The 25,885-nt window shown below is 42.9% G+C and overlaps 1 protein-coding gene across 5 annotated transcripts in view; it reads left to right on the forward strand.

Moving 5' to 3' along the window:
- The window catches only part of RAB11FIP4 (RAB11 family interacting protein 4), a 107,075-nt gene that overhangs the window by 22,134 nt on the left and 59,056 nt on the right, over nucleotides 1-25,885 (forward strand). For 4 of the 5 annotated variants that reach the window (XM_051634605.1, XM_051634606.1, XM_051634607.1 and 1 more), the window contains exons 2-3: nucleotides 10,528-10,615; nucleotides 18,615-18,703. In XM_051634605.1, the coding sequence (XP_051490565.1) occupies nucleotides 10,528-10,615; nucleotides 18,615-18,703 (177 nt within the window). Of the gene's footprint in view, nucleotides 1-10,527; nucleotides 10,616-18,614; nucleotides 18,704-25,885 lie in introns of those variants that run through there. The other variant, XM_051634613.1, reaches the window with a different exon arrangement.

Here is a 25,885-nt window from a genome sequence, read left to right on the forward strand (position 1 = left end):
GTCTGCAGGGTGAGGTGCTGCAGTGGGGGTAGGAGTGCCTCCCTGCTGCTCCTGAGGCACCAGCACTGCATCTTAGCACCACTTTATTTTTCCTTTGGCATTTCCCCTCATATATTGACCAAGATGCAGCCCTGAGGTTCCGTACCCAGACTCAGGGTCTTCACAGGGAGATTTTAAGAAAAGATGTACAAAAAAGGCATCTAGTCCATGAACATGTTAGGCAGAATCAGTTCATTAGTCCCCTCTCTGGGGAGTCCTCACACGTCAGGCCACAATCATAAAGACCTCTTGTAGGAGCTCCAATCAAAAGGTGAAAGAATGCAGAAATCACAATAGATTTATCCTGCAAGGCCCTCACCCAAATGCATCTCACTGCATCATGTTGGGTCTCAGAAGCCAGTCAACCACTAACAGCAAGACACGTACCAGCTACATCCCTAGTAAAAGCTGGTTGACAGGGACAGCACAGCTGGTGCACACTGACCCAGATGCACAGCACATTGACAAGGGCACATATGCACACACATACCCTGATTCTATAAGCAGTGATGCCACGATCCAGCTCATATTTCTGCTCAGGAAAATAGGGTTTTTTCTCTAGCTAAATCTCTTTCAAAATCTGCTGTTCCGACTTAGTCCCTGAGCCCAGCACTCTTTACAGTCCGTCTCCTTTCTGGGTATGAAGAGAAGGTAAAATCACTTGCCAGCAGAGAAAATTACCTTTGTGTCAGATATTATCTTTTCAATAGTGTGTTCATTGAGCAGAGAATACTGAGCTCAGTCCCTCCTTGAGATTCTTACAATACCAGTACTAATTGATAGCAGGTGAATTGGTCACATGCTAAAAGACAAAAATAAAATTCCATTGTAGCTGTGCACCTTTGTTTCCTTTCTCTTTGTGTTAGGTTTTGGATCTTGCTTCCAGTCAGCCTTCTAATGATTAAGAAGTTCTAATATTGCCCACACTGTGAAGGCTAATAGGGATGTATAGTATAAGAAATACTGTAGAGCTTCTAAGGCTGGAAAGACCTTTCATTTTCTATGCACACAGGCTTAGTATTTCATCTGTCCCTTTCTACACAAAAATGCTGGCTAATTATCGTTCCTTCCAATGTCTTTCCCAGTGTAGATCAAAGAGCAGCGTGGATTTCTACATGTGATTTTATACAGTGAAAATTTCCTTCTTTGCAGTTTGAGTGATGCATTTCTGTAAAGGGGAATTGTCCATGACAGGGGAACAAGATATGAGGGGATTTCTGGACTATTGCAATGCCTGGAGCTGGCAGTTGCCACAAGGCACAGGGGAGTTAAAAAGGTTAACACTGATGACTCTGAGTGCTGTGGGCAAGATCTGTCTGCCTGTGTGAGCTGACGCAGCAAGGACACCCTCCTTCTCTCAGCCCCTCATAGCTTTGCTCTTGGTGGGGTTCCTGCCATCCTCTCTCAGCATTAGCAGTCCTGACTCTGCCACTGCTGTCACAGCCTGCTTATCTGTGCTTCCCTTGTCTTGACGTCAGAGGAGTCAGCTGCTGTTCAGACCTGTCAGCTTCATTTCAGACTTGGTAATTATCCCACCATAGCGAGTGGTACTTACTGCACATTTCATCTTCTGTTTCTTTGGGAAGGACGTTCTCTCCCAGCCATGCTGTTCTGATATCTTTCATTCCATAATCATACCTTTCTACCCGATATTAGTGATCTTAACTAATGTATCTCCCTGTGCTGGATTCATCCAATACTCGTTCCTCCCAGGATTTGTGTCAAGGCATTAATTTGCCCTGAAATTTCTGTCGTTCTGTTTAATTTCAGAATGGGTACTCAGGTGTTTGTGTTTGCAGTCAGATCTCAAGACCTACAGTTCATCCTCTCTATCTGTGAGCACACTAAAATCCAAGCACATTCCCCTTTAACACTGGGGTTCAAAACTGGTATCAGGAGACCAGGCTGAGAGAGCTGAGGATGCCCAAATTGTGCTACCCTGGGCAGGCCACTGGCCAGCTCTCTGCCTGGCTCTCAGACCAGAATCTAAATTGTTTTTGAAAGCAGGTGTGAGTGAAATACAGCCCTGTGTTTTGGTTGCATATTGTTTAGTTAGTTTTATGCATTAAGGAGAGCAAGTAACAATGAAAGCACACAGGTGACTAAGTGTAACACTTGCTATGTATCTCTGAGGCTAAAAACCCAACCTGTAAGGACGTTGCTGACAAAGCTGGGTGACATGGTATCTCAGGAGTCTGTCATTGCACGTAGCCGTGTTTTTGACCTGTGAATCAGAGATGAACAAGTGGAGTGGCATCATATGGCTGGCAGATTGTTCTGGTCTTGCATAAGCTACACAGTCTGGAGTCATTGCCTGTGGTTCAGCACAAGCCTGGAGCAGTGACACTAGTTTTAGGCTCCGGTTTGGTGAATTTTCTGCAACTTCTGTTTGGCTTTTGGCACTGGGTTTTCACTGGTTTAGGGGATGTGTGAGCTGTGTGCTGTGACCTACCTACGAGTCATGGTTCAGACACGCTCTGTCCTCCCCACCCTCCCCGGCCTCTTCCTGCTGGTCTTTGGTATTTTGTTTGTTCTTTGCGTATGATAACACCTCAGTTAAAATGTGGCTGCAGATGTGTCAGCAAGGAAGGCACTGAGAAAGTGTTGCCTGATGAGCTGGCACTGTGTGCCCCACCTCTCTCTCTAGTTTTACTTCAAAAAATGATAATTATTCTTGGACTAGATCCCATTTGACTGATGTCTCACAACTGGAAGCCATGAAAACCATTATTCTTTGCAAGCTCCCTTTATGTTCTGCCAAGAATGATCACACACACTGCAAGCTGCAGAGGGGAAGAATATTTTCTCTGAAATTAATCCATGCTATATCACTTGTAAGTAAGCCTGACGTTACCCAAACATGGTCCTTCTTGTTGTTTAAAGGCGAAGTATGCTGCACACACACAACCAATTGCCTACTGCACCTTTTGAGAGCTGACTTTTGTAAGCTATGTTTGACTTACACAAATGAACGAGATGATAAAGGGCAGTGCTTCACTTGAGCTTGTTGCAGCCTTTGCTGAAAAGCCTTCTTTACTGGAAGCCTTGGTTTCAGTTCTGGTAGAAGTGGAGGAGAGGGTGTTAATGCAGCCCTGCTTATTTTAGCAAGTGAGTGAATCAGTGGTTTTAGGGAAACAGTTCAACACATTAACCCTTTGCTTCTAGAGCAACAACAACAACAAAGTTACTGTAGAATGAACAGATGGCTCTGGCAAATTTTTAGCTTTGCTCTCTGTTCCCACAGTGTTCCAGACTGTGTGGGATTCCCCATAGACTGTTGTGAGATTGGTGGGCCCAGACAGATGTCCTGTTTTGCAACACAGCATCAGAGGGAAGGAGGGAAACGGAATCCTGTTCAGTTAATCTCTGTTTAACTTTAAATGAGATGTTCTCACATATGAGATCATGGATGGTGAGGGAGTGTAGACAGATGTTAGTCTTGTGATTCTGGTGTTTGCTCTTTGTCAGCTGCTACATTACATTAGGAGGGACAAAATAAATTAGGAGTACTGTTCTAATGGTGTCTGTATAGGCCACTGATCTAAAGGCGTAGATAGCAGAGGAAAAATTCATCAGGATTTTGGTGGTCTCTGGCTTGCAGATAGGATATGGGGAAGTAGTTTCTGAGGCTGTGAACAGTCTCTTTGGGATGTGTACAGTTAAAGCAGAAAGTGAATTAATTGTTTCTGTTTACAGAAAACTTACAGACAAGCCAAATTTTCAGACTCGAAGCCTGCTGACCGAGTACCAAGGGACAATGACCGATGCTTGAAATAAAAATTCAAAGTAAATTCAAAGCCACTGTTTCCAGCAATGATGTATGTTCCTGCTTGTTTTGAGATCAGACAGCAGCTGATGGCAATTCATGGTGCTGTTTGCAGTGTTATGAATTATTTACAATTGATAGTCTGCCAGAACTGAATGGTGAGGGCAGGCTGTTTGCTGGGTTTGTGATTCCTAAATGCTGGCCTTCCACGTGTGACAAGGAACATAGTGCTTCGTGTGCTCTAGGGTCAAGTTCAGGGAGAGCATCAGGTCATGTAGTGTGATGTTCTGAAATGGTGACAGCACAGCTTTTAATCCACTTGTTCCAGATGGCTGTGGAGTGAAGTAGTGGAGGACCAGGAGCTGCAGAGAAAAGGGAAAGTGGGCTGAGGGAGAGAAGGGTGACACTTTTTGAGTGTGAAGGAATTACTGAGCCACAGCAGCGAGAGTCCCTCTTCATTTGTTACTCAAGGCCCTAGGATTGGGACCGGGGATGAAACAAACTGTCCTGTGCAACAGTGAGGGTGACTTAATGGAGAGGACCCTGACTGAAGAGCTCCAGCTTTCTGGATCACATGGATGCTAAGAAGGCCTGAAGGAGAGGCTGGTTTAAGAGCTGAGGTTGGTTTTCAGCACACATAGTGGCCACATTACCTGGCACTGCTCAGCTGGCACAAGTCCTGCTGCTGCTTTTCATACCCCAAAGATGTAACCTTATGCTCCTTCCCCAAATGTGGAACAGGCCAGTCTTAAAATCACGGTGAGTGCAGTTCTGCTGCTCCCTGTAAAAATTACATGGGAACCTCTCTAATTTCACACTCCAGCATTTACATATTTCATCTCCTTTTGCTTTTTTTTGACATTTCTTACAAATGCTTCAGGAGATCTGGCCCAAATGTCGCTGCTGCAGCACAGTCTGACCTTTCCTGCAAGTGCTTGTCTTGCCATTCTCACAGCTCCCAGGTGTTTCTTGCTTGCACTTCAGAGTAAGACATGCTCACAGACTCCTGCAGCATGAAGGTGAACCACTGAGACAAGTTGTTTATTTCAAGTGCCATCTTCTGGCTCAGACTTGGATTCTGCTGTAAGATCTCAGTGGATGGAGTAAGTGTGGAATCCCTCAGAATTCAATTACATCTAAATCTATCAATTTTTCTTTGTGTTAACAAAACCTCTTCTGTGCTGGTCAGTTTTTGAAGAAAATTAAGTGAGGTCAATAGAGGCCAGATTTTCTTCTTGCCTGGAAATGGAAGTAGGATTCAGTTCCAGTCAGAAAATCTTTGCTGGAAAAAAATACCTGTTTTGGCAGCATCAGTATGAGAAGTAGCCAGGAGTCCTGAGAGGATTCCTTGGCATGGTGTGCCCCTGTATTGAACTCACTTGCAAGAAAAGATCAGTGTCAATGAAGCTCTTCTGGGGTTTTTCAGTTACCTGTCTTCTGCTCTTCCTCCACTCAGTCTGCTACAAAAATCCTCTCTCTCCTGAACAGTCATTCAGATGCCTGATCACATAGAGCATGTGGTCATACTCTGAGGTACTGAGGATCCTGGGACAGCAGGCATGCTCATTGATGCTGGGAAGGAAATTAGCTTGAGAAAAGGCTAGCAGACATGCCCTTTGCCTCATTAGAGCAGCAGATTGCAGTGACTTCACTCCCCTGCAGTTTTGCTGTATGCCTGTGACTGGCTCCTTGCTCTGTTTCAAGCAGTATCTGAGTTAGTCACAGGATCCTGTTTTGCATCCTTGGCAGGATGGCAGGTGCTTTGATTTAGATGTGAATTTTGTCCCCAGGCAGTATGGCTACAGAGGACTCTGCAAGGCACTCTGGATTTCCTTTCTGCAGTGAAGGCTGGGTCTGTCCCCATATCTGCTGCTCTCATGTGGATGTAGGAGATAGGAGGGGATCTTTCAAAGATTCACTGCAGCAGAGCTGGGAAATGGAAAGTTATCTCCTGCAGTAAATTCAAAGCTACCCCCAACATAGATAGGGGTACCTCTAGCTAGCACAGCAAGAAACTTTGGGCTGAACACACTGAGAAAACACACTTCCTAGTTGCCGAGTTGGGTGACTTTGCCAAACTCAAATCTTTTCCTCATACCCAAATGTCACCAAAATCAAAAAGGTTATAATATTTCAGCAAACTCACGGTCTCTGCCTGCTTCACTCCTCTTGTAATAGTTAAAATGACTAGATGTTCAAAGAAAAATGCCCCCTTCTCTTATAAATTTTAGGACACTTTGAATTCAGTACAAAGACCAAGTCATGAAATAGTCTTCAGGGTTGTGTGGCAGGGCACCATCTGAAACCCCTGTTGAAGGAAATGAGCAAAGGGTAGCACAGCTGACTGTGTCTGTGCACACAGAAATAGTCCAGGATTTAAAACCCTTGCAGGTAGAATTTTGAGCAACCCCTGGGCTGGCTGTGGGTTTGTGCCTTGGCTTTGCTGACACCAGGATTCACCTCTGCTCTCCTCCTGTGTCTGGGCTCAGCTGAGTTACTGATCCTGACAGTCAGCAGATGGTTCTGCAGCAGGCTGGGTCTCCAAGTGTTAAGACTTTGACTCAGTTACTGCTCTCAGTTCTTTCCTGGGTAGAATTCAGTATGGCAGATTTTCTGCTGAGACTCTGTTCACTGTGTTCAGTCTGCATAGAGCTGGGTTGTAAATAATTTATTCATAGCGTTAGAGCTGAGAATCCAGCCTTTCATGGTTCCTGACCTAAGCCAACCTTCCTGCCTATAAAGTGTGTGCCACAGCATCTCAGTTGTTCACTTCTGTGTTGCAGCCAGAACTTCAATTTTGAACCAGGAGCTCTCTGGTAGAAGAATATTCTGCCTCACTTCATTGTCCACTGCTTTATACTGCTAATTTCAGCTCATTAATATGCATCTCTGCCTTGGTCAGTTTTGATTTCAAAATTGTTTCTTCACACTGAACCTTGTCCCTTTATTTTCATTGTAGAGACTCATAAAAGTGTTCCTAGCAGCAGGGGGACAAGTATCTCTTTGCAGCGCACTCAGTACAGCTAGGAAACCCAACCGAGGGGAGGCAAATGCTTTGGCTGAGGAGACTTGTTATTACAATGGAGAAATGTTTGCATTGAAAGGATAATCACCCATTCATCCAAGCAAGTTAAACAACACAGGCGGAGGGTTTGGTTCACTCTGATTCTTTCCCAAAACAAAAATGATTTATGTCTCTTCTCGAGACTGTTGGATGTCTACTGAAGGGTTCATCAGAGAGACCATTGCAGCTACTAAAAGAACCAGCTAGATTATTGAGCCTGCAGTTTATTTTTTTCTGTCCTTGTCCTCTTCCTACAATGAAGAACTAGTTTGCAATCCAGGCCTTGTTTTTGCTGTTCCATGTGATGGGGAGCTGCTCTGTGCAGCAATGCAAATAAAAAGTGTCTGTCACCAGCTCATTGTGGTGGCTTATGATGGTAAGCTGTGGAGCACATGGTACGTTCCCTATGCTGCCTGTAGGTATCAGAACAATCACATGGTCATTTCAGCATGGAATTTTTGTAGCAGTTGGTTTTGCAGTCCTGTGTCCCTTGCAGTGGGATCAGTAGAGCCCAGCACTGCCTAGAGATTTGAGGACTCAGGAGTCTGACTGTGCCCAGGGCTGGCAGTCTGTGTGTTCCATGGGTGCAGAAACAGGCTGCATTGCCCAATCCATTAATGGGGCTGAAGGGGTCCTGCTTCCTCCTTTGCTAGCAGACTAGCCTAGCTGTAAGCCCACGGGGTTGTTAATTGCAGAAAAGGCTTCAATGTCACAAAGCCTGGCAGGCTGACAAGCCCTTAACAATTCCTGAGGCAATAAATAAGCATTACAATTTCTGATTAATTGCTGAGAGCCAACTTTTTCTGAGAAGGAGGAGGGTAGGACATTATTTCTCTACAAAGTGAAGCAGAAAGATGGCTGACAATGTAGACAGCAGAGAAAGTTTAGGAGTAGTGTGATGGCAGTTTATTTGGCCACCGCGTCAAACTGAGCTTACTTTCAAGTAATACTTTCGGTCTTGAATTAACTAGAAAAAGCTTCTTGCCTTATCCCAGAAAGGTACTGGTAAAAATGCATGTGCACTACAGATTCAAAACTCTGCAAATATACAGGGATTTATGCATAATACATGCGTGTATATTAATGCACAAACTCAATGCAAGTATCCACCTAAGGGTAGTCCCAGTTGATCAAAATCCTTGTAGTCCCTGAGCTGTGCCGGGAGCCACATTGATTAGGGCTGACTGAAGATGAAAACACTAGTGGCATAAATTCCATCAGGCTGTTCTGTAAATTCTTCATCTCTTGCACTGGCATCAGTTATTTGTATTATAGAATCTAATGGAAAACCTGCAAAATTAGATTTAGAGGAAACTGGAAACTGAAGCACTTTGCTCTGGTGATAATTTCAGTTACTGTTAAGACATTGCTTAGACCTGAATGTGAACATATTCTGTTCCTCCATAATACACACACCCAGACATATAACATCTTATTTAATTTGACTGAAAAAATTTAATTGTATATGGCTGAGCAACTGGTAGACTAAAATAATTGGATCAACTTTGAGAAATAAACATAATGTGCCATATTCACTGGGAACACCCAGTGATACTCCTGTGTTTTAGCACAATATTAAACAGTGTAGAGGCTACCCAGTTGGCTGCAGGAATCTGTACATTAAAACCTAAAATACAATTTCTTGCCTCTTAGCAAGAGACCTGCAGTAAATAAGATTCTCTAAAGCAACCCTGCAAGCATCTGAAATAGTATTTACTTACATTGCAATGAGGGGAGCTTGCTGTTTGTCAAAGCAAGTTACAGGCTGATCTTGTAACCTAGAAGACTGGTGTCTGATTAGATTTTGTTGCTGTATTGGTGAGGGACAGATGCTCAGCTGGTGGCCACACTGAGGTCTCCATCAAAGCCTCTGGAGCCAGGCTGAGTTACACCAGCTGACCCATCTGCCATGTATTTAAGCTACTACAGTGGTCAGGAAGATTTTCAGCTGTAAAATCTTGCTGCTTCCAGCATCAGTGGCCTGTTTCATTTTGCTGTTTTGAATGCACCCAAAAATAGTTGAAAGAAAGGAATTTGTGCCACCATTTCATCTTTTCCGTTACATGTATTGTTTGTGAAGGTGGGCAGGGTTAACAGTGACCCAGCTTTCCTTTCTCAGCATGTCTTTACTTAATTGGTTTCAGTAAGGATTTCCAGCTAGTTTTGTATGCATTATATGCACACTACAGTGTCTGATGAAGTGGCTGTGCTTTAGAAACAGAAACATGTCTGCTGCTAGAAATTAGTGTGGCTACAGTAATCACTGATGATGCCAGATGTAGGAATTTGACCATGAGTTGCAGAATAGCTGACAGCTGGGTTCCCCTGCTCAGCCCGCAGGACTGGACGGGTTGAAGCCTTCTGCAATAAGAAAGTTTTAAGATTTCTGACTTGTCTTTGACTCTGAACTCATCATTCAGTGCCTTATTTGTCCTACCTACATCAGCTGATTTTTTGTATTTCTAAGAAAAGGAGAGGGGAGAGGACTTGGTGTAAGGATCAAATTGTTCCTTTCTCATCCAACATAGAGTTTTGCATACAAGTAAAAATGTCATTTTCTCATCCAGACTGGCTTGTTCTAAATGAGGCCTTTGGCTGTTCGTGGCATTTATTGGCACAGAGAGAATTTATAAGCACAGAGAGCATCTGAAGGCAGAAGCATCATATGCACATATTAGTGCATTCTCTGCAGGGCTTTAAGAAGCTGCTAGGATTTTGCTAGCACGTAAAAAGCAAAAAAAACAAGCACAAAACCAAACCCACCAGAAAATTGAGAAACTGGGTCATCTGGATTCTTTTGCAGCATATCTTTCCAGCTGGGCTTTTGTTGCTGCTCAGGCTGACATATCTGAGCTCGCACAGTAGTCACCAGGATTGTGCAGCATCCTACGTGCCTGCTGCCCTTGCCTCCAACACTCTCCTTGTTTATATCCCAGGGTGTCTGGAGGGCCCAGATCAAGGTCACAGTTGTGCTGCAGCTGACTGTGAGGTTGCTTACACCAAGAGGCTGCCCCTGCCTCAGTGAGGGTACCTGCTGCATACAATAGGCATGAGGGGACTTACACAATGGCATGCAGCATATTTATCACAGAGAGAACAGCCAGCTGGGGTATCCCAGCACTGTCCCTACCTCCCTGGACTGTTCTGCCTCTGTCCTTATTCTTCTTCAGCTACTTGTTTATCTGTTCCTTTATTCTAGATAACAGCACACTCCTGTCTAAACTGCTTTTCGTCCTCTTCCTCAGAACCCTGCTGAAAAATCTGCCAGACCTTTGGGGCAAATGCCAATTTGGTGGCTGTGTTTAAATTCAGTGTAATCTCATTTTATTTTGAGTAGTGATCAGAAAGGCTAAACCATGAGGATGAGATTATAAAATGAGAGATTAGGTCACAAATTCACCCTTTTTAAGTTCTTGAGATCCACACAGGAGAGTATTAGTGTGTCCCAGCTGTAGAAGTCTTGGTCAGAACACGTGCCTTACTCAACAGCAGATAACTCAACTGTAAGACATGATGTATCCTTCCAGAATGACTTGTTGGCTGATTCAAGTGAACATTACAGGTATTCTTCCACTTGGGGTCTTCAGTGGAAGATACAGACCACCCAAGCAACAGATGATGCACCAAGCTCAACACATTTTATTATCTTTTCTTTTAGGTGGAAAAACTGGCAAAGTACTTGGACCCAAACGATTTGGGAAGAATCAATTTTAAGGACTTCTGTCATGGAGTTTTTGCTATCAAAGGTATGTGCATATTTCTTAAAAATAATCCACTTCAATTCCATTAATGTTTCCCTCTTTGCAGAAAATGTGATGATCAAAGACATCCTCTCTTTTGACTGTGGTTATTTGTAGTGACAGGCAATTCTGGGAACAGGGCCAGTATATTTTTCCTTTCTGTGCATCTCATGTATCAATAGTGAGCAGTGCTAAGAGTTCCTGCATCCACAGGTGCTTGTGTATTAGTTTACTGTTAGTTTTTCAGAATAAATGTGACATGGTTTAAAGACAAATGTAGGAGAAGAAAGAGTAGCTTTGTGGTTAGCAGGAGGTTTCAAAGTCTGATACTTCCAGGTTCTCATCTGATTCTGCTGTTGATTTACCTAAGGGAGTTAGAGAGCCCTTGGGCTTTAGTTTCTCTACTAGGAAATGTAAGACTATTATACACTTCATGAGGTACCTGCAAGGTAAAGTTAATTCATGTTTTCATAGTACCTGGGGACATGTATTGGAATGAAAAGGGTTAATTGCAGGTTGGCCATGCAAGCCCTGAAGATAGAGACCAGGTAAATCAAAGCATCTCCTTTGCAAGGAAACACAGTCTTTGACAGAAGACACAGACGTGATGCTTTATGGCTTAGCCATAGGGCAGCAAAGCAAACAGTGAAGAGATAATTCTGCTGTTCTGCTGCGGCTCGGTTTTCCAGCTTCCCATAGGAAAATAATTCAGCCTGTCCTTTTCTGGACACACAGTATGTCCTTAGGGAAGTGCCAGAGTGCTGTCCCAGCCCAGAGGCTTTACTTCAGGGACAGAGTGAATGTCACAGCGATCCTGTGTGATTCCAGGAGAAGCCTCTGGAGAGTCTGCTATGATGAGATTATTATGAAGCCATAATGATGCAAGAATGTAATGCCAGAGCAATTTTAATTAAAGTTTATGGCAGATGAGGACAGTGTATAATTACATAAAATTACAGTGAGAAGCTGCTCTCAGTCCATGTTCATGGAGACACCTTCCAAAGTGACACTGACGTGTTTGAAGACAAGGCAATGGAAAGCCCAGAAGGAGAGTTAATACATTAGTGTGTAGACACTGAAGTCCATACTAGAGGTTTTCCTTGTCCAGGAAGTGCAGTAGCAAACTGAATTCTGGGTTAAATAAGACACAAGCTCTGTAAATCATCTGGTCTGAAGATGTGCACAGATGCCCAGAACATGATCACAAAGGGATAGATGTGACCCAGAAGAACATATTTTCCGTAATAATTGTGCCTGTGTTCACAGTGGGCAGTGCTCTCAGTGAAGGAGGGTCAGCCCATGCGTATTGACAGTTACTGGGGAGTGATGATGCCTTGGGAGTTTTCATCCTTGCTCACCTTGTGGGAACTGATTTATGTGTTCATATCCTAAGGTCTATTCCTGAAAAGATGTGACTGAATCAGCCGCCTCTCTGGAATACCGTGTACTCCAAGTTTATGAATAGTTTAAAGCCCTTATGTGGAGCATCCTATTGGTAGGGTCCAAATCATATGCTTGATGGATTTTAGTATGTGTAATTGAAACAGATACAGAGAAATCATCCAATTCTGCAGCATCACCTAGAACTCTCTCAGCACATCGTTAGCATTGTCAACACTTACACAGTGTCAGTGTCGAGCATGTGTAACTTCAGGAGCAGTTGTATCTATTTCTGATAAGACATTGTTATGCACATGTTCACCACATCTCTTTAGCAAAACTGGTTCTATTGCTCATCTCGCAGCATGGAAGTTTTATTGACCTTTACCTATCAGGCATGCTTTTCTTAAAAATTAAATTGGTCATATTGAAGTTCAGAAACAATAACTCTTACTGTTCAAAATGGAAAAGCTCCACCATGGTGTTACCTCTCCCTTTTCAGTGCAGCCACATCCCAGGCATAGCAGCAGGCTTGTTATGAGACAAAAGCAATTTGTCTTGGCAGCAACGGATGATAAAAATGATTATTTGACATCTCAGCCTATTGCAATTGCTTGGGGCTATCAGATTAATAGAGAAAAATTATATCCTACAATAAATAAATCCAGTGTTTTGGTTTGGTTTTGGTTTTTTTTCAGTAATGGAGTATGAAGCTGTGTTATTCTTAGCATTGGAAGCCAAATATTTAAATTCAAGCTTTACTATCCTAATATCTTGCAGCATTTCTTATTTATGAGACTTCAAATTAATTTGTCTCATAGGTGTTTGCCTTTGTAGTACACTGAAGAAATTTTTTGCTGCACAGAGATGGCTTTTTGGTGGTTCAGTGCCTTGATTTTTTTAAAGCATTAGGTTGGAAGCATCTAGGATAATAGATTCAAATCTGAGTGGTAAAGAATTGACCTCTGATTATGTCAATTTGAGCATTTCAGATCCAGGTATGGATCTTAGCAAAAAATTAAGTGTTGGAACCTGAAAAAATCCAAGACATCGGTGAGTTCAGAGTCAGCTCTGTAACTGTTTGGTAGCAACTCACCCTGCAAGAAGAAACTCCAAACCCTCAATCTAAAATCTGCAGCTTGGCCTCCATCCTCCACAAACCAGGGCGTTCCTCACTCTTGCATGGTACAATTGAAAAGTGTTGTGTTCCTTTACAAGCAGACATTGAGCCTTGTCTCCTCCTTAATGCTTCTGAGCTGGATAAACCTCATGATATATGAGTCATGTACCTCCACAGCAGCTGTTGGGACTATCAGGTGGAAAAAACAATTCATCATTTTCAGCTGCTGAGTAGCAGGAACTGTGGGGAAGGACATACTGAGGAGTCACACTAACAGCAGGGACTTTTGGAAGTGATGGAGAGGACTTTTTCAAGCGGAGGTATCTATGCTAGAGGGGAGAGGTGTGTTGGAGGAGCTCATTCCCACTGTGTCTCTGGGATGGAATACTGGACAGGCAGGGTGCTTTCTATTTATGGAAAGCTTTGCTTCTTTTTGCTAGTCCTTTCTGGATTAAAGGACTTGGCCTCAGCATCCATGCTGAGCCCCTGCTATCTAGGCTGCTTTCCCCACACAATGAGGCTCTGCCAGAGCCAGGGAGAGGCTTGCCATCAAATTTAAAGCTTTGCAGCAATTTCATTGGAATGCCAGAATATGAAGATTTTAGTCCTGCTGAAGCTGCCCTCTCTGTCTGCTCACTGCATGGCTTTATTTCTAAGAACTATGTCAGTTTGGAGAGCAGTGGCCATGAAATAGCACCTGTACCCTAGTACCTAGAAGCTGTGTCAAAGCCCATACAGCCTAAGGAGTGACACTGCTTACAGCCAGAACATCACTCAAAGGCTGAATTCCCATTGATTACAGCAGAGTCAGTGTGGGATCCATTACTGTTTGCTCAGAGGAGCCAATGGCTGTTTTTCCTGTACTGCATTTATTGTACTGATCCAGTAAATATTTTCTGCCATTTGTGATACTTAAAAGGCTTGCGTGGAACTGTTCTCTCTAATGTGCTGTGCAGGCTGGGAGGTTCCACAGTCAGATGTGTTTGCAGGACCAGGCTCTTGGTATGTTCTGCAGGCTCTAATTAAGTCTGACCTGGTCCTTCTATTTTAAGATTTCTGCTGTCTTTTCAATAGTCCCTCTGCTTTGATTTTCTACTAAAAAAACCCCAAGCTCCGACAAATAAAGGGTGAGCTCCCCCTACTGACCTTAGTGTTGCAGCTCACAGAGATGAGAGGGTACAGCATGAATACAAATTGCAGAATTAGAAGATAAAGGCAAATATATTCCAACTTTACATGGTTAAAACTTTGTTTTAACCATGAAAATAACACTGACCACTGTGTGCTAACGGGAGGGTAATGGCTTTCATAATGGGAGAGGCTGAGCTGTGTTACCACAGAGTCTCTCTGCAATAATGGATCAGAATCACTGTTTTTTCAGATGAAATCATGCAGCCTGTTTTTCTCCTGGACCAAGAGGGTCTTTTCTTAATCTTGTAGAAGTTTTAAGGACATTTAAGTTATGCTCTGATATGATAATTGAAAATACAGAGTTGTAGTTGCTCCTTCATATTCACTAATGCTATGGAAGAGGCACAGCTGTGAATTTATGTGCCTCCCCACCTGCAGCAATAGCAACCTTTGAATCTTCAAAATAGCAGCTCAGGCCATTATGAGCCTTCTAATATCCATCTCTGTGCTTCCCTTCATCTTTAGGCATCTAATTACTGCAGTTGGCTGGAAAGCTTCTAGAAGCAATCTTTATGTGAGCAGATAAAAGTTTAAAAGTAGATAAGTTTTTCCTAGGAATTTTGATGAAAATCCCAAGAATACAGATTTGCCCAAAGCTTTAAAAAATGTTCAAAAAGGGAAGTTGGCTGTTCTGGTAGCTCAGACTGTGACAGGTTATCTGGACTGTGAAAGAATGTGAAAACAATGTAACATGAAATTTAATGTGTTGGGTTTTGTTGTTTGTTTTTTTTTTTGCAAAACAGAGTTTTCCAAAGCAGAATATTTCTAGCCTTCTGTTTCAATTGATATTCTTTTTTAGTATGCTTTTATAGGTTCATTCACATGCTCCAAACAATTTCTTACAAAACCAGTGCTGAGTTTTGACATTCTCTTTTAACTAACTGCGAAGTGCAGTCTTATTCTGAGAAGAGTATTGTGCCAGCTTTGCCCTGAATTTCCAGTCTGGAGTAGGAGAGAGATATGCTACAGTCATGTAAAAGGAGTTTATTTGCCAGACACCCCTATTTGTAATATATCCCAATAGCTAAGACCAGAATAGCTGCAACAGCTCAGGAATTTCAGTAAAGCACAGTATAAAACCTCAAATGAACCCATGTAGGTTCCTAACAATATATCTCAAACTTAACAGGACGTCATAACTGGAGATGATTTGATGAATCTATCCATTCTTTTAAGAATAACTTACTGATAGGAGCAGTACTTGGGATGGCTCTAGGGAGAAGGATTGTCATATAAATGTGAAGAGCTGAGCTGTCCGGTTGTAAAATAAGCTCTATCTGTTTAATGAGCTGAAGTTGGTTACTCTTAAAAGTACTTCAGAGTTTTCTAAGACTCAACTGAATATTACTAAATACAGCCTGAAACCATAAGTGAGTCTAACACACCATTAAAGTTCCAAGGGCAGATGAAGTAAAAAGCTTATTGCTCTTAGGAAAAATGCCTGGAACAACTACATTCAATTAGGTAACCAGATTTGATTTCCTATAGTGTTAAAATTGCTTAATTGCCTGTGAAAATTGCCTAATGCAGTATGGGTTAAATCTCTTTCTTGGAGCATTTGCAGGAAATAACTTTGCTACAGTTGTGTTTATTTGTGGTGAGAATGTCTTTTTGCAAATTGACTGTTTGTTAGAGTGTGAAAACCATTGTTTTAAATTAAACTGAAGGTAAATTTGTAAAATTATCTTATAAGAGAAGTCATGTCTGGTATCCTAAGTGAACTGAAAAAGTTACAGGTTCATGTCTTCCCCTTCAGTCACTTGTAAAACACTTTCATGGTCTTTGCTTAGGACTAAAGATTATTTATCCTGCCTCTGGACAGCCAGAACTGTGTTTTGAGACTTTACTACCCTTTGCCAGGTATTTTCAAGACAGGAAAAATCTTGGTTGGCTGTTTTTGCAGAAAGAAAAGATAAATGACCTAATGGTTTTGTTGCTACTTATAGTTCTTGTTCTGCAGCAGACGTCTTCTGACCTCTTGCCATTTTATTTCACATTGCCCTGCAAAGTGCAAGTAATCCCAAGCTCATATTCTACTCCTTAACCCAGTTATGAACAGTTTGCTTGTGCATTTTTAATATTAGGATAAGTAGTTTTTAACTCAGATGATTTTGAAAGATCAGACTAGAGAGTGACTTAAGGCTTTGCTGAACAAGAGCTGATATTTGTGTGTATATGTCTGAGTGGTGCACAGAAGCTGCCTCTTGCTGGCTCATCAGGTGTCTTTAGCATGAGAAGAAAATCCAGCAGCTTGTGGCCACTCTTATTTTGTGATCTGATATTAAGTTATTTCTCCAGATTAAAGATTGTCCCTGACCTGTGTCCCCCTGCACAGTGACTGATGTAATGCAGAGCCCTTTACCAGAGTGTTCCCTCATAGAGGGCATCCTTCTGCAGAGCTGCAGCAGTAAATGCACAGTCCTGGCTTAGCTCTTTGCCTCCCTCCACTGCCTCACTAGAGTTGCAGTACAGCTAAGTCTCCTTGCCAGGTGCTGCCCAAAAATGGAGATGAGGAAATTTTCCCAACTGTATCAAGGGAGAGAGAACATCAAGCACATTAATATCTTATGATACAAGTAGGCATCCAAATGAAATATTGTGGCTTTCAGTTTTACCATTTCCTGGAAAATGAAGTTATAACAATAATGGGGCATCTGAGTGCAGGAGGCCCTCAAAGTACCCAGGAAGTAATCCTTTCTTTTTTTGCAATGGGTTATTTATGGACATATTCTAGCCTCAGGGGCATACTGCTGCCCAGCTTGAAATACCCATCATGGCAGTTCTGGAAGCCTAGACAAACATGTTTCTTCTCAAGAGTGGTGCTGGTAGCAGAGAGCAGCCTGTGTGTGTTTACTAGACTGCTTCCTGTGCAAATTGTTGTACAGTGCCTTAATATTTCTGTGTTGAGATTTGACAGAGTAAACCTTGATTTTTCATTGTTTTCAGTCTGGACTGTGACACTCTAATTTAGCTCGCTGGCATTTCCCAGGCTGCAATCCAAAACATATTCTGGTAATAAGAAGACACATGCATAGTATTTGAGGTGCTCCACTGTCCCCTCTATATAATGCCTCACTCTTGGAGTATTTGGAAAATGTATTTTATCACTTAGCTGAGGGAAGAGGAAAAAAGTCCTACTGCCTGTTGTCCGTGTGACACTCCTGAGATGCCAATGATTGCTTCATACCATGTGCTGCCTCTTATATATGCGTGTGTGTGGGAGATAGGGACAACACTGATCTCCCAAATGAGGCTTCCTCCATCTGGTCACCTTTCCTGTTCCTTTAAGTACTCATTTCCTTTTTAATGGACTCCCCTCCATAACCTCAAGATATCTTCACCCCTGTAGATGTTATTCCTTTATTTTAAAAACAAAATAGAAGATTAGCTAACAGTAAAAACCCAGGCAGTTCACACTTTCTCACATTACTCTGTTTCTTCAGGCTCACCTGCCTCATGTGTGGGTATCAATGTGTAATGTTGCAGCCAAATGCATTGCCTTAGTGATGTGACAGAAGAGAATAATGCAGCTTCCAAATAGGATAGTGTACAACACATACTGAGAAGGTTTCATGCAGTTTAGGCCCAAGGCTGTAAGCTGTATGTTCTAAAATAACCTGGCCTGATATCACTGCCTCCTGCAGCTCAGCATGTCAAGTGTGGTCACTGGTAATTAATGGGGAATGAGGCATTTGGTGATTTCAGTGTTTCTATATTTATCTCAGGTTTTCAGATAACAGAAAGACTGAAGGAAACCCAGATATTGATTTTTCCAGCTGTTAATGTGCTTGTTAACAAAAGCAAACACAGAAGCTGAAGTTCTCCTGTTGCAGTGCATGGATATTTGCTTGCCAAACACCGTACGCTCTGTGACAGAGCTCTTTTTGAAGGGGAATTAGGAACATTTAGGTATTGCCCTTTTATCACTTAGACCAAGGAGCAGCTCCACTGACTCTGCTCCAATGTGCAGCAGACTCTGGCTCATGCCAAGCCTGCAAATCCAGTGACTGATTTCAGAGTTGTGGATTGGTTGGGAATGAATTTATATCCTGCAGAATAGTTTACCAATGTAAGCCAAGCAGTGTTCAGCTTTCAGTTTCATTGCAGTGTAGTGTGTCCATGCTGAGAGTCAACATTAATGTAATTGCACTCGTTTAAGTGCCACATGCTGAATGTGAGCTGTGCTGAACTCCCAGAGCTGCCTTTCAAGGGTTTGTGCATACAGAGTAGCTGCAAACCTGTGCTTCTCTCTCCATTGTCCGTGCAATCTCCGGGAAGATAAACTGACCATTTGCTCTCATTTCTGTTTGCCAGGCTGTGAAGAGTTACTAAAAGATGTCCTGTCTCCTGAAAACTCTGGTCCTCGACACTATGAGCCACAGTATGTTGATTACTATTACCAGGTAAGAGAAGCCCTAATTCTTTCTCATGGTAGTGGGCTGAGGAAGCCTCTGGAGTGATGTGTAATTGGGTGATTGTAAATGCTGTTGTTCTGCTTGGCCTATTGACTCTTCCTAGATTCATGACTGTTCGTAAGTCTGGTTTAAGCTGCTTCTAACACAGCTGTAAGATGGTGTGAGGGTGTTTAGGACTTGGTTGGCGTTGCTTTTACATGCCTTGGTATTTGCTTAGGTTGAAGGGAGACATTGCATACAAGCTGGCTGGGACCATACGGGTGGAAAATACTGATTTGTATCTAATTAAATCACTCAAAATTTGTAGGTGAACAAGTCCTCAGAGACCTTCTGCAGATAATAAACAGGGACTCAACAGCTGCTGGGAAGCAAAAACAATACAACTTTGGTGACTTTGTATTTTGGGTAGTGGGCATAGCATGTTTCAGATCATTAAAGGTCTGCATTTGTATCATTAATTAGTGTCAGCTCAAGCAAGACAGTGTCAGTTTCCTTTAATCATCTCTTTGTCTCTCCTTCATTTTGTTTTGGTTTTAACCACCTCCACACATGGAAATTCTTAAGATTAAAGGTACAGTTAGTGTTGTACATTCACGTAAGGACTGTATGTCAATGGTGTTAGGAGACTGCAAGTGATCCTGAAATCAGTTAGGGAAACCATTTTACCTTCCCATGTGGTGAAGCGTTAAGAATAATACTTGCATATCGAGGAAAGTTGTGATAAGCATGCTGGTTTTACCCCACTTGGAGCTCTTTTACAAAACGATTTCCACTGTTCATACAGAAAGTATAGAGAAATTTCTTATACCTCAGTGCAAAAGATGTCTGTCACAAGATGGAAGGAGCCTTCCATGACTACTAGCAGGAGGACAGAATTTGTCCTCTTAACTAATTAAGAACTTTCTTAATAAGGAAGAGTTATCTGGGTGATAACTCTTTTTGCTTGGTGAAAATGACAGGCTGGTTTTAGTACCTGGGCTGTGGCAGACTTGCACCAGCATCACTCTGCTTGGTTCTAAAACCCTGCTTTTTTGTAACTGATGACATAGATGTTGCTTGGTTACCTTAATAGATCTCATAAACCAAACTCCCTGTCTTGCAATAGATTATTTAGGCTATAAAATGAAAAGCAGGCTCTCTGCAAACACTAAATGTTCTCCTATTTGTTACACAGACATTGCAGGCTGGTTGTGACACTTTGAAGGCACGTGGCATGGCCACTGGGCCTTTATTCCTCTGGGATTTCACATCTACTGTCACCCAAAGATGTGCTGCTTGAAAACAAGCTGTAAGACGGCTGCAAACTGCACCACCCCTGCCACCCACCCACCAGGGGAGCCTGAGGATGAGAGTTGCAGTTGCAAATTCTGATAGCAGATGATGAGACTCCTGTTTGAGTTCTGGATTTGTGCCTCTGGGAGAGGAAGGGGGCAGAGGGTGACCCTTCCTGGTCAGAAAGAGTTGATCTGGCAGTGCTGTGCTAGAAGCCTTGCTGATCACTCCTGGGTAGGACTTCTTATGTCCACCAGCCACCTCGTATGGTCCCTGCAGAGGTGGCACCATTGCAGTGGAGTCCAGCAGCTGTGTTTGCCCTCTTTAACTGGGCCAATGCAGTTATTTATGCAGCCTCTGAGCAGAAAAAGGTTCTTCCCCACCTGCCCACAGGACACATAAGCGATCATGGTGGGGAGAGGGCAGGAAACCTTGCACATCAGTGTACATACACCCCATGCTTTTCTCACAGCTCCTCTGCCCAGCTGCCCTCCAGAGGGCATCGTTTCATTTACAATCTCCAGGTCTTTCAGCTGCAATGTGGAAGCTGTTCGCTAGATGTCAGCCAAAGACTGGGAAAGGCCTGTGAACAGGCTCTGAACTTGCTTTAAGGATCCTCTGGTATGGCAGAGTTTTCAGGACAGAGGAGAACGGTGGCCTGGGTGGATTTGAGGTTATCACAACTTATGAGATTTGTTCCCTGTTCCCAAGGAAGTACATACTGAAAACACACGAGCTCTTCTTGCATCTCCCATACCCTGTTCAGTGTGAATTCTGGTGATTTGATCAAGTTTATGGGCAGCTCCCAGTGGCACAAATGGTAGTTACATCCCATCGTACCCATTGGATGTCTGTCCAATTCTCAGGTGCAGTCAAATTCTCAGGCAGCAGAAGGACAGAGCTGCTGAGATGGCACAAAGTGATACTTTAAAAGGGAATTTATCTTTCTTATTCCACCCAAGGGGTTTTACTTGCACAAAGGCAGGTACTGAGTTGGTTCATTGTTATGCTGTCTCTGTATTCATAATGTGATTTGCAAGGAGAAGGAGATCTATCCTTGACATGTTATTTCCCTTGTCCCCTGCTTTCACTTTTGTTTCCCCTCCCAAGTGCCCACTTCCTCGATTGTAGTTTTCCAAAGCCAGAAATCTAAAGATGTGAAGGTAATGCCAAGAAGTGGGATGAAGTGGTAGGAGCCATGGTAAAGTGCTGAACTGGTCCAGCTGTTTGTGTGTGTTGAGTCAAATGGGGAAGAAGAAACTGCCCAGCCTCCAGCCTTTAATTGCAACCAACTGGATGCAATTAATTTAAATTGATACATAAAATCTCTTGATACCAGGAGCTTGGGGCATTTCATTTGACATTTTCTAAATGATCTGCTTTTACTTTTTTTTTCCTTCAGTGTAAACAAGAACAAAAGCTGACAAGCTTTTAATGTCCAAAAACTTTGCCCAAAAAGGCAATTGTATATATATTGTATATGCAATTTAAAATGCAAAGACCATTCCATGGAAGGTTTCTAATGTTCTATAATGAGAGGCTGTGTGAGTGATGTTTCAGGTGAATGGAGAGCTCTTCCTTTGAGCTCAAGTCTGTTAAGGTATGATACACAGAAAGCAAAGAGCAGCACTTGGTTACTACAGAACTCTCAGAATAGTGGGAAATTCCCGCAGACTTCCATCAGCATTGAATCAGGCTGCAAAGAGTATGTTAGCACATACAGAGAAAGCTGGTCCAAAAAAACTTAGAAGGATGAGATTGCAGTAAGGAGTTAACAGTTATAGAGCCTCTCTGCTCCGGGACCTACAAATAAACCTTCCCCCTCTGTGAGTTAAGAGTCTGTTGGTTTGGTTAAGGTCTGTGTTGTGCTCTATTTGAGGCACTGCTTCAGTCAAGTACTGGTTATTAGTATAATTTCTGTCTCTTACAGCCTCTAAAGAGGTAATAGAAATACTATGAATTTGCCAGCAGCTAATTTATGGATCCTGAATTTTCTTCTCAGCATTTACTGCTATGGCCTCAGTTTTTGTTTTGGCTCCAGTTTGAAGGGAGACTCACCCTACTTCAGTGTGCAGGATTTGCTTTGTGGCAAGCATCTGCTAGCACTTCAGAGCCCTCAGATAGCCTTTTGGAGATGGTAAGCAACAGAAAGTCCACAGCTGAAGCATGTGTTTGAAAACCCAGACCCAGATTCAGCCAGCTCAAACAAAAGCAAAGTGTATGTGTCTAGTATTTCCAGATGGCTGGCTCTGGGCCTTCTCAGGCACCTAGCCAGCTGGAAGCACTAGCCACAGGACTTCAGAGGGAATTAGGCTGGCTGCATCTGCAGCTCCCTGGCCAAGATTTGCATTGCAGGCCCTGAGAAGCAGTGATCTGGGTCTAGGTGGTCTTCTGTATCAGCCTCTAAGTTTGGGGAAAGGGAATCAGCAACAGGCACTGGATTTTTCAGCTCCTCACTTGCCATATTTTGGCTGTTCAGATTTGAAGGAAGCCTGAGTCAAGATCACCTGGATAGATGACAGAAGCAGAGGCTGAATGGCAGATATTAGAGCCTCTCACCACCAGGTAGCAGGGTACCTACTTGAGTAGCTGCTTGTGAAGAGATAGACTAATTTTACGTGTAACTGTCTTTTCATCTGAAATCAATGCCCAAATGCTATACATGCAAACCCAGTGGAAGAGCGTGTTGTGAGATACAGTAATAGCAGGGTCCTTGTTTTGAACAAGGCTGTTTGCTTCTTATTAGTTGTTGCTGTATTGAGTTGCTGCTTTCCTTTTTTTCTTTTTTTTGCTTCACTGACCTGTACATAAGACAGTGAATCTGCCTCTTGACAAGGTACAGGATGATTGTGGCATGTCAGAGGATGAGCTGCCTTTTCAGTCTGTGTGTGTTCTCCTGCCTGCCAAGTGATTAATTACACTCTATGAACAGCAGAAAAATTGTTGAAACATGACAAATAAATTGTGTTTGCCTCTGGGATGGAGCTGGGGCTACTAGCTGATCTGCTACTTTGAAAATATTTTCAGTAGCAATTAGGGGTCCCCCACTGGCTTCTGAAATAAGTTTTTTTCCCCACTAGCTGCTTGAGGATATCTGCTAAGACCTGTGTCAGAACAGAGGGGGCCTTTCGGCACTGGAAAAAGACTGTGATCCAAAAAGGTTTTTCATCAGGCTGTAGATGTGTGTAGCATTCTGAGACACAGCTGGACTGAGGAAGGGTGAAGGGCCATTTGCATAGGTCTCCTTTGTTAGCTTGGAATTGCAGTTATTATCTCTGATTGAGCTGTCTTGTGCTATTTATTAAAAAGCAAAGCCCAGGAAAGCATAGAATATTTTAATGAACTCAAACTAGGTTATTTTATTCTGGTTGTTTCCACCTTAAATAAAGCTGTCCTTTTTTTTAATTTTTCCCCACTGAGGGGAACGCCTGGGTATAATGTTATAATGTTAGGAACAATAGTATCAAGAAGATCCTCCTGACAAATGAGGTCAATTACTTTGCCCAAGAACACTGGCCATTTGATGGTCAAGGTGGAGCCATTGCTTCAAAACACAGCATTTATGAGATGAAAAATACCAAAACTTCTGGTGTTTCCTACTTGTTAATGCAAAATACATCTTTCTTATGCTTTCTGTGATAACATTACCAGAGACAAAGCATCTTAGCTAAGTATCTTAGCAGAGGCAAAGCAGCTAAGACGTTATTAAGTTGGAACTACCTTCCAAGCAATAGCACTGAGGAAAAAACAGTCTGTGTGGTAAGGAGAAGCAACAACAAAAACAACAAACTGAAGCTTTTTTTTTTTTCCCCTGTTTCTTACCAGCCTCCAGTTTTCTTCACCACCCATGCTCTGTCACTCTTGGCTCCCACTGTGTTTTCAGCCCTGCAGATGATCAGTGTCTGCCTCATGTGTGAGAATTTCCCTCCCTGTGCTTGAGACTCTTGGGGTGTCTGTGCTGCACAGTGATCAGCACAGGCCACGTTTGCAAATTGCCTCCCTTCCCAAGCTGCTGGTGGGCACTCGGGTCCTGCTATTGCCGTGGAACCCACACTGTGATATGAGCTGCTCATCATGTCTTCTTTCCTCAAGAAGCTGGGAGAGAGGCTGCATCTTCAGTCCTGCAACAGTCAAAATCTGGGACATGCATGTCCCCCAGTTCTGCAACTGGAGAATGTTTGGGCTTGAGCCTCTCTTGGGAAGCAGAAGGTTCCCTGGTTTCCCTGGTCAAATCTAGAAGTCTGGTTTATATTTGGAGCTCCTAAATCTGTCAGATTCTCCTTCCCCTCAGCTTCTGCTGTATCCACTGGGAAATGAGTTCACTGAACATCTCCAGGGATGGCCTTTTGGGAGGCCCAGCCTAAGGACTGATCCCAGGCCCTGATGAAATCAGTAGAAAGACTTCTTAGACCCTGGTAGGAGTTAGGTCAACACCTTGTGTTTTCCCTGAGGTGATTTTTGCCTGAATCCCTCACTGGAAGAGGGGGAAGAAAAGCTGGATAAATCTCAGCCGTGCAGGTACAGAAAGAAAAAAGTAGGACTAGGCAGGATTATACACAGGCACTGATGGGAAGTTTATTGTAACCTCTAAGAGCAACACTCTCAGCAATTCATTTTTTCCTATTTTTTTTCCAAGCATCAGGAAGCAATATTAACTACAACTGCTGAGAAACCCCCAGTGAACAATTACCAAGAGCAATGAAGAGCACAGCGTGTCCCCATTTGGGACCAATTTACATGGAAGTTGCCTGCTCTCACCTGGCAATATTCTGAAATCATTTTTTTTATGTTTGTGCATACATGCAAAAATAAGTGTCCTTGGTACAAAACATCTGCATAAAAATACTGTGCCTCTCTGGCTGCTCAGGCTGATTACGAAGTGCTGTCCTGAGAAACTGCTGTACAGAGAACAAGCAGTTCTGCACTTAGGGCAGGGTAGGCATCTTCCAACAAAGTAAATGATGACTCCTCCAGAAACATGCATAAAAAGAGATTAAGGATTATTTTCTTTTTCAAAACCAGTTTGAGTTTTTGATTTGGGGGGAACGTTACACACTGATATTTTTAAAGAGACAATATTTTTTCCCTGACTTGTTTTCGCTCAGTTGTTGTATGAAACAGACGTAAAATACTACAAAAGAAGTGAACATTACAAAAGAATAAAAAATACTTCTTCTCTTTCTCAAAACATGTTTTGGGTTTTCTTTTGAGAGAAATCTGAAGGTTTGACCTCATCCTGAGCAGGGCCAAGAAAATAATTTGAAATCTAAGAGCTGTGAGGCTGGGAGAAATGTTTTCCCAGTCAGTTCTTGCCACAACCCCCCAAATCCAATCCCACTGTCTGAGGCCAGCAGGAGACTGCTCAGGGCTGGAGGGTGACCTGATAGAGATGTTGCTTGAGTTTCCATAGCCCTCAGACTGGAGAATGTCAGTGCAGTAGCATTTAGAATCATAGAATCGTATGTCTTGGGTTGGAATGGACCTCTAAAGGTCATCTGGTCCCACCCCCCTACAATAAGCAGAGACATCTCCAACTAGAGCAGATTGCTCAGAGCCCCATCAAGCCTGACCTTGAATGTCTCTAGGGATGGGACCCCCACCACCTCTCCAAGCAACCTGTTCCAGTGATCCACCACACTCACAGTAAAGAACTTTTTCCTAATGTCCTAGTCAGATCGTGCCATCTTTCTGCAGTTAGAAGCTGAGCTGTATTTGTGTATGTCAGTGGTTTTGCACAAGTTCTGCCAGTTTGCTGGTTTAAAGCACCTGCTCTTGCAGCTGAGCTACTGGCCTCCTGTAATAGAAGCTTAAATCAACAAGGGACCATACATTATTCACTTCCCACAGGGACTTTTCTGAGTCGAATTTTACCCTTTCTTAGGGCTACATTTGGCTGGG

The sequence above is a fragment of the Apus apus genome, chromosome 17 (assembly GCF_020740795.1).
Source record: "Apus apus isolate bApuApu2 chromosome 17, bApuApu2.pri.cur, whole genome shotgun sequence".
NCBI classification, from domain to species: domain Eukaryota; kingdom Metazoa; phylum Chordata; class Aves; order Apodiformes; family Apodidae; genus Apus; species Apus apus.